The following is a 12,288-nucleotide window of genomic DNA, read 5'->3' as shown; positions in this document are numbered from 1 at the left end:
GGGAAAATTAACCCCCACTGACTTTAGCGGTTAATAGCAAAGCCCCTTTAAAAGCTAGGAACATCAAAATTGCAGGGAATGTTAAGGGCTCTTTCACACTACAGGCAGCGGTGAAAGGCTAAAACGCTGCGTTTTGGCTGCAGGCGTTTTGAAGGCGTTTTAACGCCTCTACATTACAGTCAATTGTAATGAGAAACGCCGCGGTAGGCCCAGAAAAAGCGCCTGGGAGCGTTGAAACGCAACGCTCCAAAACGCAGCGTTTAGTGTGAATGGTAAAATGAAAGTCTATGGACTTTCTTTTACCTAGGAAAACGCCAACTTCGGCCTTGGCGTTAAAACGCCGAAAAAGCCCTCTGGTGTGAAAGGGCCCTAAGAAGAACAGTGGGAAAAAGAGAGAACTTATACTTTTTGAGAAAATGTATTTTAAAGTTTCAAAGAAAAAAGAGACGATTCATTAAAAAAGAACCGATTCATTAAAAAAGAACCGGCTCATTCATGAACCGTTAGTATAGCTTAGAATGCGTCCTGTGCAGGATGTATAGCTGCACGTCCTGTATGGACGTCCTGCATTGGGTGCACCAGGTGCCAGCCTAGGTGAGGGTGACAGGTGAAGCAGGTGGGGAGAGACAGCGGGAGCCGGCAGCTATGCGTCCCAAAGGACGCATTCTCTGCTATGTGGGGGGCGTCGGAGATCTTCAATCAACTTAATTGAACATCGCAAGATAAGAGCATACTGTATTCGTTGGATCGTTTACCGAGGATATTGATGTGGGAAAATTATTTTAAAGGTACAGGTAAGTATTTCTGGTTAATAAAGAACATTAAAGGATTTTTTTTTTGTGGTTGTGTTTTTATTTCATTTAACCCTTTGTGGAAATGGGTAAGGGGTACTTTGTACCCCTATACTCATCTCTCCTGGGAGGGGGGTGGGCATCTGGGGCCCCCTCTTAAAGGGGACTCCCAGATGCCACCATGAACCCCCCTCAGGGAGTCGTCGCCCCACCTCCTCCTAGGGCACCGGGGTTTGGGAAGAGCCCCTTGTCCAGGGATTGGACAAGGGCTCGGGGGGAGAGGGGAAGGCTTGGCCGCCCCTCTCCCCCAGAGCCCCCCCATACAATGGACCATGCGGGCTGGTATAGCTCAGGGTGCGAAGCCCCACGCGGCCAGGGCTCCGCATTCTGGCTATCCCAGCCTGCATGGGGGACAAGGGGTTACAGAGAGCTCGGTAGGTAGGACCCCACGTGGTTTTTATTTATTTATTTTTCCAGATTTCCCACACTCAGCACATAAAAATAAAAAAAATTAAATTAACTCACCAGCCCTGAGCCCCCTTAAACTCCATACAAAGCCTGAAAATTTGGAGTCGTTTAGCCATACCGTTCGGCAGAAACCTGCACTTTTTGTACCCTCAAAACCTAGGCCCCACTGAAAGCCTATGGGAGATTTTAGCACTTTTGCACCCCCATTACTGTGGTTTGCAGAGATGTAGGGAACCCAACGTTGGAGTGCAAGTACAACAATATGCCTTCTACCTGCATGCGACATGTCGTGAGCTTCAGACTTTGCTAACGGACATGGTGGCGATTTACGTTCGTCACCGGCATCATTGCCAAAAAAACAAGCTTACCAGTCCTGAGCCCCCTAAAAGTCCCTACAATGCCGAGTGTCAGCCTAGGTGAGGGTGACAGGTGAAGGCAGGTGGGGAGAGACAGTGGGAGCCGGCAGCTATAGGTCCTGCACAGGACGCATTCTAAGCTATACTAATGGTTCATGAATGAGACGGTTCTTTTTAATGAATCGGTTCTTTTTTAATGAATCGGCTCTTTTTTCTTTGAAACTTTAAAATCAATTTTCTTAAAAAGTATAAGGTCTTTTTCCACTGTTCTTCTTAACATTCCCATCAATTTTGGTGTTTCTAGCTTTTAAAGGGGCTTTGCTATTAACCGCTAAAGTCGGCAGGCGTTTAATTTTCCCACGGTCAGAAGGAGAATTTTAAAATCGATTTTCCCAGGTCTTTTTGGAAAATAAAATTTCCCTCTTGTAGTCACTGAAAAAACTCAGGTGTTAGACCCCTTGAAACATCTTTTCCATCACTTTTCTGGCCAGCATAAATGTTTCTAGTTTTCAAAGTTAGCCTCCCCATTGAAGTCTATTGCAGTTCGCAAAAGTTCCTGCGAACCGAACTTTTGAGGAAGCTCGCGAACCGAAAATGGCCATCTCTATGGATGACATGTAACTCTGGGTGTTTCAAGTCCTACTACATAGAGCCACATTAATCCATGCCATGCAATGATGAGGACAGACCAGTCTGAAAAAGTCTTTATGCATGTTGGATTATTGTGACTAAAACAATAAAGAATGGCATTGTAGCGGTTCCAGAGGTGCGTTTAGCTTTCAGTGACAACAAAGGGATGCTTTGCATATTCAGCAGTGATGCACTGTTGGAGACATCAAATGCTCACTCCAACCGGAATAATCGCAAAAACCTTCTGTTTTAAGAAGGCACATTTTTGTTTTGAAGGCTCTGTTTCCCTGGTGTCTCGGGTTAGCTGTCATATTACGTAACTGAGATGTTACTGTACACACTGAAGCAAGTGCTGTATGGAATAAGGCACTGCTGAAACTGCAGCAACTGCTATATCAACTTTACTTCTTATTATGAAATATGACGTCTGTGCTGCCCATTTCCTTCCTGACATCTCTGTCGCAAATAAAAACAGGAATCTATCAAAGTGAGCAGAGAAACACTTTTCTAAAAGCCAGATAGCTACAAAACCTACAGTTGCAGTGTCTAAAAAACTCAAAAGGACCTGTCACAAAAATAAACGCCACGTGAATCAATACGATGGCTGCAGTGTAATTCGTAAATAGGACTTCTTCATGATGAATAATACAAAGAATACAGGTTTTTTTTTAAACATGGACACAAATTGATCAGCATAACCCTCCCAGTGTCCTCTGCCTTCTCCCTTCTGAAAATACACAGACTGTGCACAGTCCATTCCCTGCATGCTTACTTAAAGTACCACTATCACAAAAAAATTTAAAATTAAAAATATATGTAAACATATACAAATAAGTTTGTTTCTCTCACATTAAAATGAGCTATAAATTACTTTTCTCCCATTTTGCTGTTACTTACAGTAGGCAGAAGAAATCTGACAGAACCGACAGGTTTTTGTCTAGTCCATCTCTAGACCCAAAAATGGTTCGGACACCGCTTTGCTGCACACACAGCGCACGAACCGCGCTGATATGAACCTTCTCATAGAGATTCATTGCACAAGCGTTTTGTGGGCGATTTTAAAAATCACCTGCGCTTGAAAAAAGGCCAAAAACGCCCTTAGTGTGAACGAGCCCTGAAAAACCCCCATGAGGAGATGAGCTAGTCCAAAACCTGTCAGTTCTGTCAGGTTTCTACTACCTACTGAAAATGACAGCATGATAGAAGAAAAGTAATTTATGGCTCATTTTACTCTGGAAGAAATGTACATCTTATTTGTATGTGTTTACATGTATTTTAAAATGTAACATTTTTCGCGATAGTGGTCTTTTAACAAAGCAGGAAAGCAGCTTAAGGATAGAATAATAACATAATATGAATGAAAATATGATTAGTATAATATAAAATGAAGGCAGAATCCAGTATTAAAACTGTATTTTTTAAATGCATTTAGAGCTGGTCCACACTAGACCCAGTTGCAGGACGGACACTGCAGTCCGGATCAGGGGAAGTACCCACCGTACTGCAAACTGATGAAAGTGCATCAGTTTTGCATCAGTTTCCGTTCAGGTTTTTCCCTGACAGAAAACGTCTCCATCATTAGGAAGGAGTGGGAGGATTTTTTTGGGCCAATCATAAAGCTCAGGCTATCCGTTTTAACATCCGTTTTTTGCCTGTGGAGCTGGAGATGCGTTTTCTCATTACTTTCACTACCCCTGCGTGTATCCGTGGTCCTGATCCGTTGCGTGAAAATGCAGCAGATCCGGACCTTCCGTTCAGGTTTTGAAAACGGATCCCCGCAAACGCAGACGGATCCGTTTTTTACTTGGGTGAGGCTGGCTGCTATTTTGAACATTAGTATCCGGGACTCCGTTTTTCATCAGGTTTGAAAAACGCAGCCACGGATACGTTTCCGGACCTAGTGTGGACCAGCTCTCAGTCACTTCTTCACTGAGCACATTACAAGCTTACATAGCGATTTTCTTTTTCAACTGTAATGCCTAGAATACACGAGTCGATCCGGCGGCTGATTAGCCGCCGGATCGACTCCCGCCGCGTCCCCGCACCTCCGCGGGGATCGATCCCCGCCGGCGCTTCCTTATCAGCGCTTGCTTCCCTGCCATAGGCGGGGATCGAGCGGGCGGGGGTCGGGCGGCTTGATCGGGCCAGCTGAATATTGTCAGCTGGCCGGATCAGCTGGTCGATACACGGTACAGAAACGTACCGTGTATCCCCAGCATAAGAGCCTTTTTTTACTAGACGCGGTGTAATCCCAAAAAGCTGGTCATAGACACTTTTCCAAGATTCTGGATATCACAGGGGCACTGTTAACATTGCAATCACGGTGCCCCTTTACCACCATGGTTAGGGCCTGTACACACTGCTGCGCTTGCGCTGCGCTTTTCAAATCACATGCGCTTTTTAATCGCAAGGTCTTTTGAAAAAGAATGAAGATCGTGAAGACCTGTACACACTGGTGCAATGCGCTTTTCCTATTCTCATGAAGGCTTGCGATTTAAAAATCGCATGCGATTTTAAAAGCGCGGCAGTGTGTACAGGCCCTTATTGTGTGTGTTACAATTTTTACAAATACACAATTGCACTACTTGCTACAATGCAACTTAGGTATAGTTTATGGGAGCACACAAAAAGTTACCAGGTGTGATTTTCTTGCAATTTCCCTATGTGGCATCCCCTCCTTCCCCCGAAAGATGCAATTACAGCACACAAATACCGATTGCACACAAAAATTATGATGCGATGAATGGTAAATCACATTTTCAAACTTATACAAATGGCGATCAGAATCACAGCGAGATTCCGATTTGCAGTGAAAAAGGATTCCAATTTATGGAAATCAGGTACATGTTGAACAATTACTTTTTCAAATGTTACCTGCATTGAAAACTGCATGTCTGCATATTAAGCAGTTCCAGAAATTAGAGCAGATGTAATGCTGAAAAGAGTTACAGCACACTCAAAGGGCTGGTGCACACCAGAGCGGTTCTGGCGCGTTTTTTTAAAATGCATGCAGGGGGCAAAACTGATGATGAAAGTTAATGGGAAAGTGCACACTAGAGCGGTTCGTTTTTTCCACAAACACAAACTCGGGGGCTGCAGCATTTTTGAGATTTCTGAGGCGTTTTTGCTTCAATCTTAAAGTATAGGAAAGTGGAAAACATATCCGAAAAACGATGTTTTCCAGGTGCTTTTGTTACAGAAGCTGTTCAGTAACAGCTTTACTGTAACAGTATTTGTAATCTGCTACACAAAAACGCTCCAAAAAACGTTAGGCATGTTTAGAAAACATGCCTAGAATTGCTCTGAAATCTGCTTCAAAATATTCTAGCGTTTTGCAGATCTGCTAGAGGTTTTTGGTGTGCACTGGGCCAAACTGACATATTTGAAATGAAATGAGTTAAACAAGGGTACATGTATTAACTAGAAGCGGGAAAAAATGGCGCAGGCCGCTAGTGGACAAAAAGGGCGCCGCCATTCACTCTCATAATAAATAACGTTTAATGGGCGCCGAGCAGGAAAAAAGGGCGCAGGACATAAATAACGTTTACAAACGGCGCCAGGAGATTTTTAATGATTTATAAGTGTGCTTGTGGTGATTTACGTTTATAAAATGCACCCGTGCCGAATAACGTTTATAAAAATACTAAACATATTTATCTTATTTAACTAATTAAAACATTATTTAAAGTTTTATCCCTTACTGTTTCGAAAACATTATTATTCACAAAATAAAGCGATCAGTACGTAACGTAAATTGCTAAATATTTTTTGCATCCACAATTAGTAAAACATTATTATCCACATAATAAAGCGGGGTCTTAGGTTTAGGCACCACCAGGGGGGTCTTAGGTTTAGGCACCAACAGGGGGGTCTTAGGTTTAGGCACCAACAGGGGGGTCTTAGGTTTAGGCACCAACAGGGGGGTCTTAGGTTTAGGCACCACCAGGGGGGGTCTTAGGTTTAGGCACCAACAGGGGGGTCTAGGGGTTAGGGGTAGGTACAGGGAGGGTTACTTAGGCACCAACAGGGGGGTCTTAGGTTTGGGCACCACCAGGGGGGTCTTAGGTTTAGGCACCAACAGGGGGGTCTAGGGGTTAGGGGTAGGTACAGGGAGGGTTACTTAGGCACCAACAGGGGGGGTCTTAGGTTTAGGCACCAACAGGGGGGTCTTAGGTTTAGGCACCACCAGGGGGGGTCTTAGGTTTAGGCACCAACAGGGGGGTCTTAGGTTTAGGCACCAACAGGGGGGTCTAGGGGTTAGGAATAGGTACAGGGAGGGTTCTGTGTAAGAGTAGGCTTAGGTATAGTTTTAGTAAAATTTTAGTAATAATTACTAATGTTTTACAACACTTATTACGAACGTAGTTATATTTATATCATCGTTATAAAGAATATTTTCAGATTTTATTATAAGAACAAACCATAGATGAAGGTTATTCACAATAATATACAATTATAACAATTAAACATATATTATTGTTTTTTTAATAAACGTAATTATAAGTTTAACTTTTGAAACAGGGAAGATTAACGTTTTCACAATTTCCGATTTCATAAACATTATTTAATGATTTATAAATTTGTTAAACATTATTTGTAAACGAAATATAGCACACTATTTTTATAAACGCTATTAAAAATTAATTGTTAATTAGTGTTTACACCCCGCGCCCTTTTTGTCCAGGCGCCCTTTTTGTACGTACGCGTATTAACTACCCTACTTAGAGCTTGCCCATGTTCACGTTTTTTTTTCTTTGGGGATGGGGGGGATTGCAATAGTTAACAGGCCAGTGTTTTTATCTAAGTAAAAGAGAGAGTCGTGAACAGTAAATATAAATTACACAAGTTTACCTGTACCATTTACCTGGCCATTCTGCAGATCCTTTGCCTATAATACTTTTAGCCATAGACCCTGAACAAGCATGCAGCAGATCAGTTGTTTCTGACATTTATGTCAAATCTGACAAGATTAGCTGCATGCTTGTTTCAGGAGTGTGAATCAGACACTACTGCAGCCAAATAGATCAGCTGGGCTACCAGGCAACTGGTATTGTTTAAAAGGAAATAAATATGGCAGTCTCCATATATTTATTGCTTCAGGTTCCCTTTAAAGCAGTGCTGGGAAGTAATGGTGGGCACACAGCATTTTAGACATTAATAGCTGTGTAATGAGTTATTCTGATGGAGTAGCACACTTACACTGTTATGCAAACTGTGCTCAAACTACTTTACATTGTTATCTGCAGAAAAGAGAAAAATGAAGGCACTCCTATGGTACAACACCTTTTATATACAGTATATGGCAATTTAGCTAAAGAAATGCATGTACAGTACAGGATAATAACAGTGCAAGGAAATCTCAGATCATCCATGCTCTACTCTTGTCAAATGTCCACCATGGCCGGGGGGAAGGGGGGAGCCAAGGCTCTGTGGAGTAGGGGTAAAGCTACGTCTACACGTAGCGATCCGGCGGCGATTTGGCTTATCAATCGAGCCGCTAATGCGGCTCGATTGATAAGATCCGACAGGTCGGATCTCGCCATCACCGATTCCCTGTTCGTTCCCCATGAGGGGACAATGGCAGGGAATCGAGCGGAAGATAAGCGGCGCCGGCGGGGACGAGGGTGGATCGAATCCGACGCACGCGCGGGAAAGCGAGGACGCTGCGGGCACGCGCAGGGAGGTGGAAGAGGCGATCCGGAGGCTAATCGAGACGCCGGATCGCTCCGTCTAGATGAGGCATTACATCTGCATGTGAGCTCCGTCTGCCCGTCAAGCTAGAAAAGGTTTTGACACAGCTAATTGTGTCTAAAGTAGACACAATTAGCAGTGTTGAGACTTTATCTTGCTTGACCAGCAGTCGGAACTCGCATGCAGAGGTCACACCTCCACTAAGCCTTGTCTGATGTTCCCCCCTCGCCATGGCTTTCTCTCTTCCCTTTTCTGCAGACACAAACCAAAACCACTATCGAGAGACAGTAGCTCTGGAAAGCACCCTCTCTCTTACCATCATGGGAAAGAAATTCTGGAGGATTTGATACACTGATCTTACATCCATTGTTTCCTGTCTCTGCACAGAGACTGCAAAAGAACTGTTTTTTTTTTTACTTTACATTGTATGAAATTGTCATATTTTTTGTGTTGTCCCATGAAAAGAAATAATTAAATATTTACAAAGATGTAATAGGTCTACTCACTTATATCGTCTGTAGATACTACAATAATCATTTGGAGTCTGTTTGAAAGTTCGCCATTTACTTTCAGTGTCCTTGCCCTGCAATGTGCTATACCAAACTACAAGTCGTCCCTGGGCTTTTTAAACTTCATTTTACTGAAATTTATAGTGTCAGATGGCTTCTTGCTCACAATTGTTACATTTCAGGTCAAATGTTACAATATTGTGATCTGTTTTTGCCCAAGTGTTCTTGAAGTTGCATCTAAATTACCAACTCAAGCAGAGCATTTCATCTGGTTGGTTTTGTTACCATTTGCATCAAATAGTAACTAAACCAACCAGAGTCTAGTAGTCTTGATAAAACTCTGTCACTTTTGCTAGAGGGAGTGCCAGTCTGCAACACTTTATTAGTCACTCACTTGGAACAAACATGCTGATCAGGAATACCTGATCCATATACTTGTGGCAAGCGAATGATGTAAAAAGTATTACAGAGGATCAAAATTTTGCCAGGTAATTTGTATTTCTTTAGAAACAGTTCAGCAATAGCACCACTCAATCATTTTCATGACAGGGGTACAGTAAGTGTTTGCAAGTGGTCTCAGCACTTCCTGCATGCTACGCCATAAAAACAGTAGACTTACAGGGAATCCACCTCTCGAATCTTCTTCACAGCGGCCCTCTTGGACACCCGGATCCTTGTGTCTAACTTGGTCATGAAATCTCTAGCTGAGACGTCGACCTTGTGGTTGGCATGCAATGCACTGCGCTGGGTGCTGCTCTTCTGCTCTTTGTCTGCCTGACAAGTCATTGACCCTTCACCAGTCTCACTGCCAACAGCCGAATCCTCTGTCCCACTAGATAATTCTGGGGGTTCAGCCAGAACAGGTATGCTAAGGTATTTTTTCTGGAAGATAGAGTCATTTGTGTACAGGCGGTTGGCTCGCTTGATCTGCTCCATCTACAGAGAAACAGCAACTTAAAGTGAATCTGTCATTTCACAAAAGTAGACAAAACTAACAATACTACAAGAAAGCAGCACACAGCACACTTGGAATATAAATGTGCCTACAATCAAAACCAGGCCCCCCAAGTGTCCCGGATCCTGCGGGACTGTTTTGATTTGGGGGGGCGCTCCCGCTATCCCGCGCCACCCCCCTTGTTTCCCGGCCGGGTGAACAGAGAGAGAATGCAATTTTTTTTTTTTTTTGGCCTCCTCTCTGCCAGGGCATACTTCTCCCCAGCCAAAGTGGCACCCTCCTCCACACCCACGGGCAACTTCCTACCCACCCACTAGCAACCCCTTCCTACCCACTGGCACCCACTTCCCCAAGCCAGGCAACCCCCTCCTACCCACTAGCACCTTTCTCCCCACCCACTAGTACCTTCCTCCCCACCCACTAGCTCCCCCCCCCAAACCACTGACACCCACCTCCCCAAACCAGGCAACTCCCTCCTACCCACTGGCACCCACCTCCCCACCCACTGGCACCAACCTCCCTACACACTGGCAACCCCCTCCTACCCACTGGCACTTTCCTCCCCACCCACTGGCAACCCCCTTCCACCCACTGGCACCCACTTCCCCACCTAAAGGCACCCTCCTCCCTGCCCATTGGCACCCTCCACCCTGCAAATTGGCACCCTCCACCCTTCTCCTTCCCACTGGCACCTTTCTCCCCCACCCAGTGGCACCCTCCTTTCCACCCACTGGCACCCTCCTCCCTCCCATTGTCACCCTCTTGCAAAAGCTGGGGTATGACTTTAGGCCACACAGGGGGTGTGGCTTAAGTGTCCCTCTTTCGCATCTTCAAATGTTGGGAGGAATGCAAAACTGATCTGTTTCACAGTGTGAACTGCTTTAAAGTGTGTGGGTACTAAATAACATGCTTACCTAAGAAGAGGGAAACCTCTGGATCCTAATGAGGCTTCCCTCGCTGTCCTCCCCATCGCAGAGTGCGGACCCCCAAAGATTACCAACAAGCCTTTGTCAGTAATCTTTGGAGGATCCGCGCACCTCTTCAAGCACAAATACGGCCGTGCCTGCACAGGTGCAGTTCAGGTTCTCTTTAAAAACATGTGGCATGTTGCTACTTCAATATACAATAGTTGCACTGAAGTGACAGCATAGCACAAGTATTTACACCCTTTGTGTTTACACATTTAGTGTATAAAATAATTTCTCAACAGTTCTCCAGCTTTAGAGAATCTTAGGATAAGTTCAAACTATGTGCATTGCATAATACCTGCGCTATGTCGGCACAAAAGAACACTACAACATGCACGTTATTTTACAGAGCATGATGAATTGTGATGTAACATTTGCACTGTAGATCACACTAGAAAAGTGAGTTAGAGTAACTTGGTCATTTTAAACACAGAAAAGTAAACATGCCCATTATTGTATGCGGAGCAGTGCTTTTCGGCGCTGCTAGATTTGGGCGCAGACGGCACCACCATAGGCTACAATAGGAATCACAACTGAGCAGCGCTCAGTGAGTAACGTCGGCGCCGTCAGAAGACAGAGCCAAGGTTGCTTAAAAAACACAATAATTCTGCCTCCAGCAATCGCTGGAAGCCGAATTATATCATTCCCCCACTATTCATGGCGGCCTGGAGGGGGAATAGTAATTAATACGGCCCGGACTTGTGCAAAAGCAGGATCAGCTATATACCGGCTGTATCCTGCGCCCAAGTCTCCCGCGCTGATTTCAAATGTATGCATTGCATGGGCAGTGCATTCAGAATCAGCAATGCAGCGTGCAGCAATGTGCATAGTGCATATGCACCAAAGGGCTCAGACACACTATAAGCGCTTTTCTGAGCGTTTGCGATTGCTGAGTGCTTTCTGAGCACTTTTAAAAAAAATTGCTCCCATTCACTTGCATTAAAATCGCGGTAAAAATCACATAAAAATCGTCACGAACGCATACATTTTTACATGTCTGCGATTTTACGCAATCGCTGCGATTCTTATGCAAGTGAATGAGAGTGATTTTTTAAAAGTGCTCAGCAATCGCAAACGCTCAGAAAAGCACTTATATTGTGTGAGCCCTTTAAAGGGAAGGTCCAAGCAAAAAAAAAAAATGAGTTTTACTTACCTGGGGCTTCTACCAGCCCCATGTAGCCATCCTGTGCCCTTGTAGTCACTCACTGCTGCTCCAGTCCCCCGCTGGCAGCTTTCTGACCTCGGAGGTCTGGGCCACATTGCATAAATTTTTACGCATTCCAGCTAGTGCAGGAACAAAAATTTACGCGTTGCACCACTAACGCGTAAAAATGTATGCGTTAATGTTCCTGCACTAGCGGGAATGTGTAAAAATGTACGCAATTCGGCCCTGACCTCCGAGGTCAGAAAGCTGCCAGCGGGGGACTGGAGCAGCAGTGAGTGACTACGAGGGCACAGGATGGCTGCATGGGGTTGGTAGAAGCCCCAGGTAAGTGAAACTCATTTTTTTTTTTTTGCTTGAACCTTCCCTTTAAAAGAGTATTTGAGGTGAACCTCGGGTACAAAACCATATAATTACCTAAAAAGAGGGAAGCCTCTGGATCGTATAGAGGCTTCCCACACCATCCTCTGGTCCCCTGTCGCCGAGTACGGACCGCCAGAATAAAACAAGGGCTTTTGGGTGCTAACTTCACTCTCCAGGCATAAGCATAGCCGTACAGCCACGCCTGCGCAGTAAGCCAGAGACGCTCCTTCTAGAGGGGCTCTGTGCTACTGTACAAGGCGCAGAAGGTGCAAAACGGCCAGACTCATGCCAGATGAGAAGCACTGCTCAATGTTAAGAAGAGTACCGGCGAGTGGCAGCAGGAACTAGAATTTCTCTTCAACCATTGAAAGAGAACCCGAGGTGTGTTTAAAGAA

The 12,288-nt window shown here is 44.7% G+C and overlaps 1 protein-coding gene across 3 annotated transcripts in view; it reads right to left on the bottom strand.

Annotated features, from left to right (window-relative positions):
- The window catches only part of LYSMD1 (LysM domain containing 1), a 73,163-nt gene that overhangs the window by 58,725 nt on the left and 2,150 nt on the right, over positions 1-12,288 (bottom strand). For all 3 annotated transcript variants that reach the window (XR_011023976.1, XM_068253584.1, XM_068253583.1), the window contains exon 2: positions 9,065-9,381. Coding sequence is in view for 2 of the 3 variants with exons in the window: in XM_068253584.1 (XP_068109685.1) it covers positions 9,065-9,381 (317 nt within the window). In the remaining variant the exon portion in view is untranslated. The remainder of the gene's footprint in view (positions 1-9,064; positions 9,382-12,288) is intronic.

This window comes from Hyperolius riggenbachi, chromosome 9 (genome assembly GCF_040937935.1).
Source record: "Hyperolius riggenbachi isolate aHypRig1 chromosome 9, aHypRig1.pri, whole genome shotgun sequence".
Lineage (NCBI taxonomy): Eukaryota > Metazoa > Chordata > Amphibia > Anura > Hyperoliidae > Hyperolius > Hyperolius riggenbachi.
Note: the sequence above shows the minus strand (reverse complement) of the source record. Positions and strands in the feature narration are given on the sequence as shown.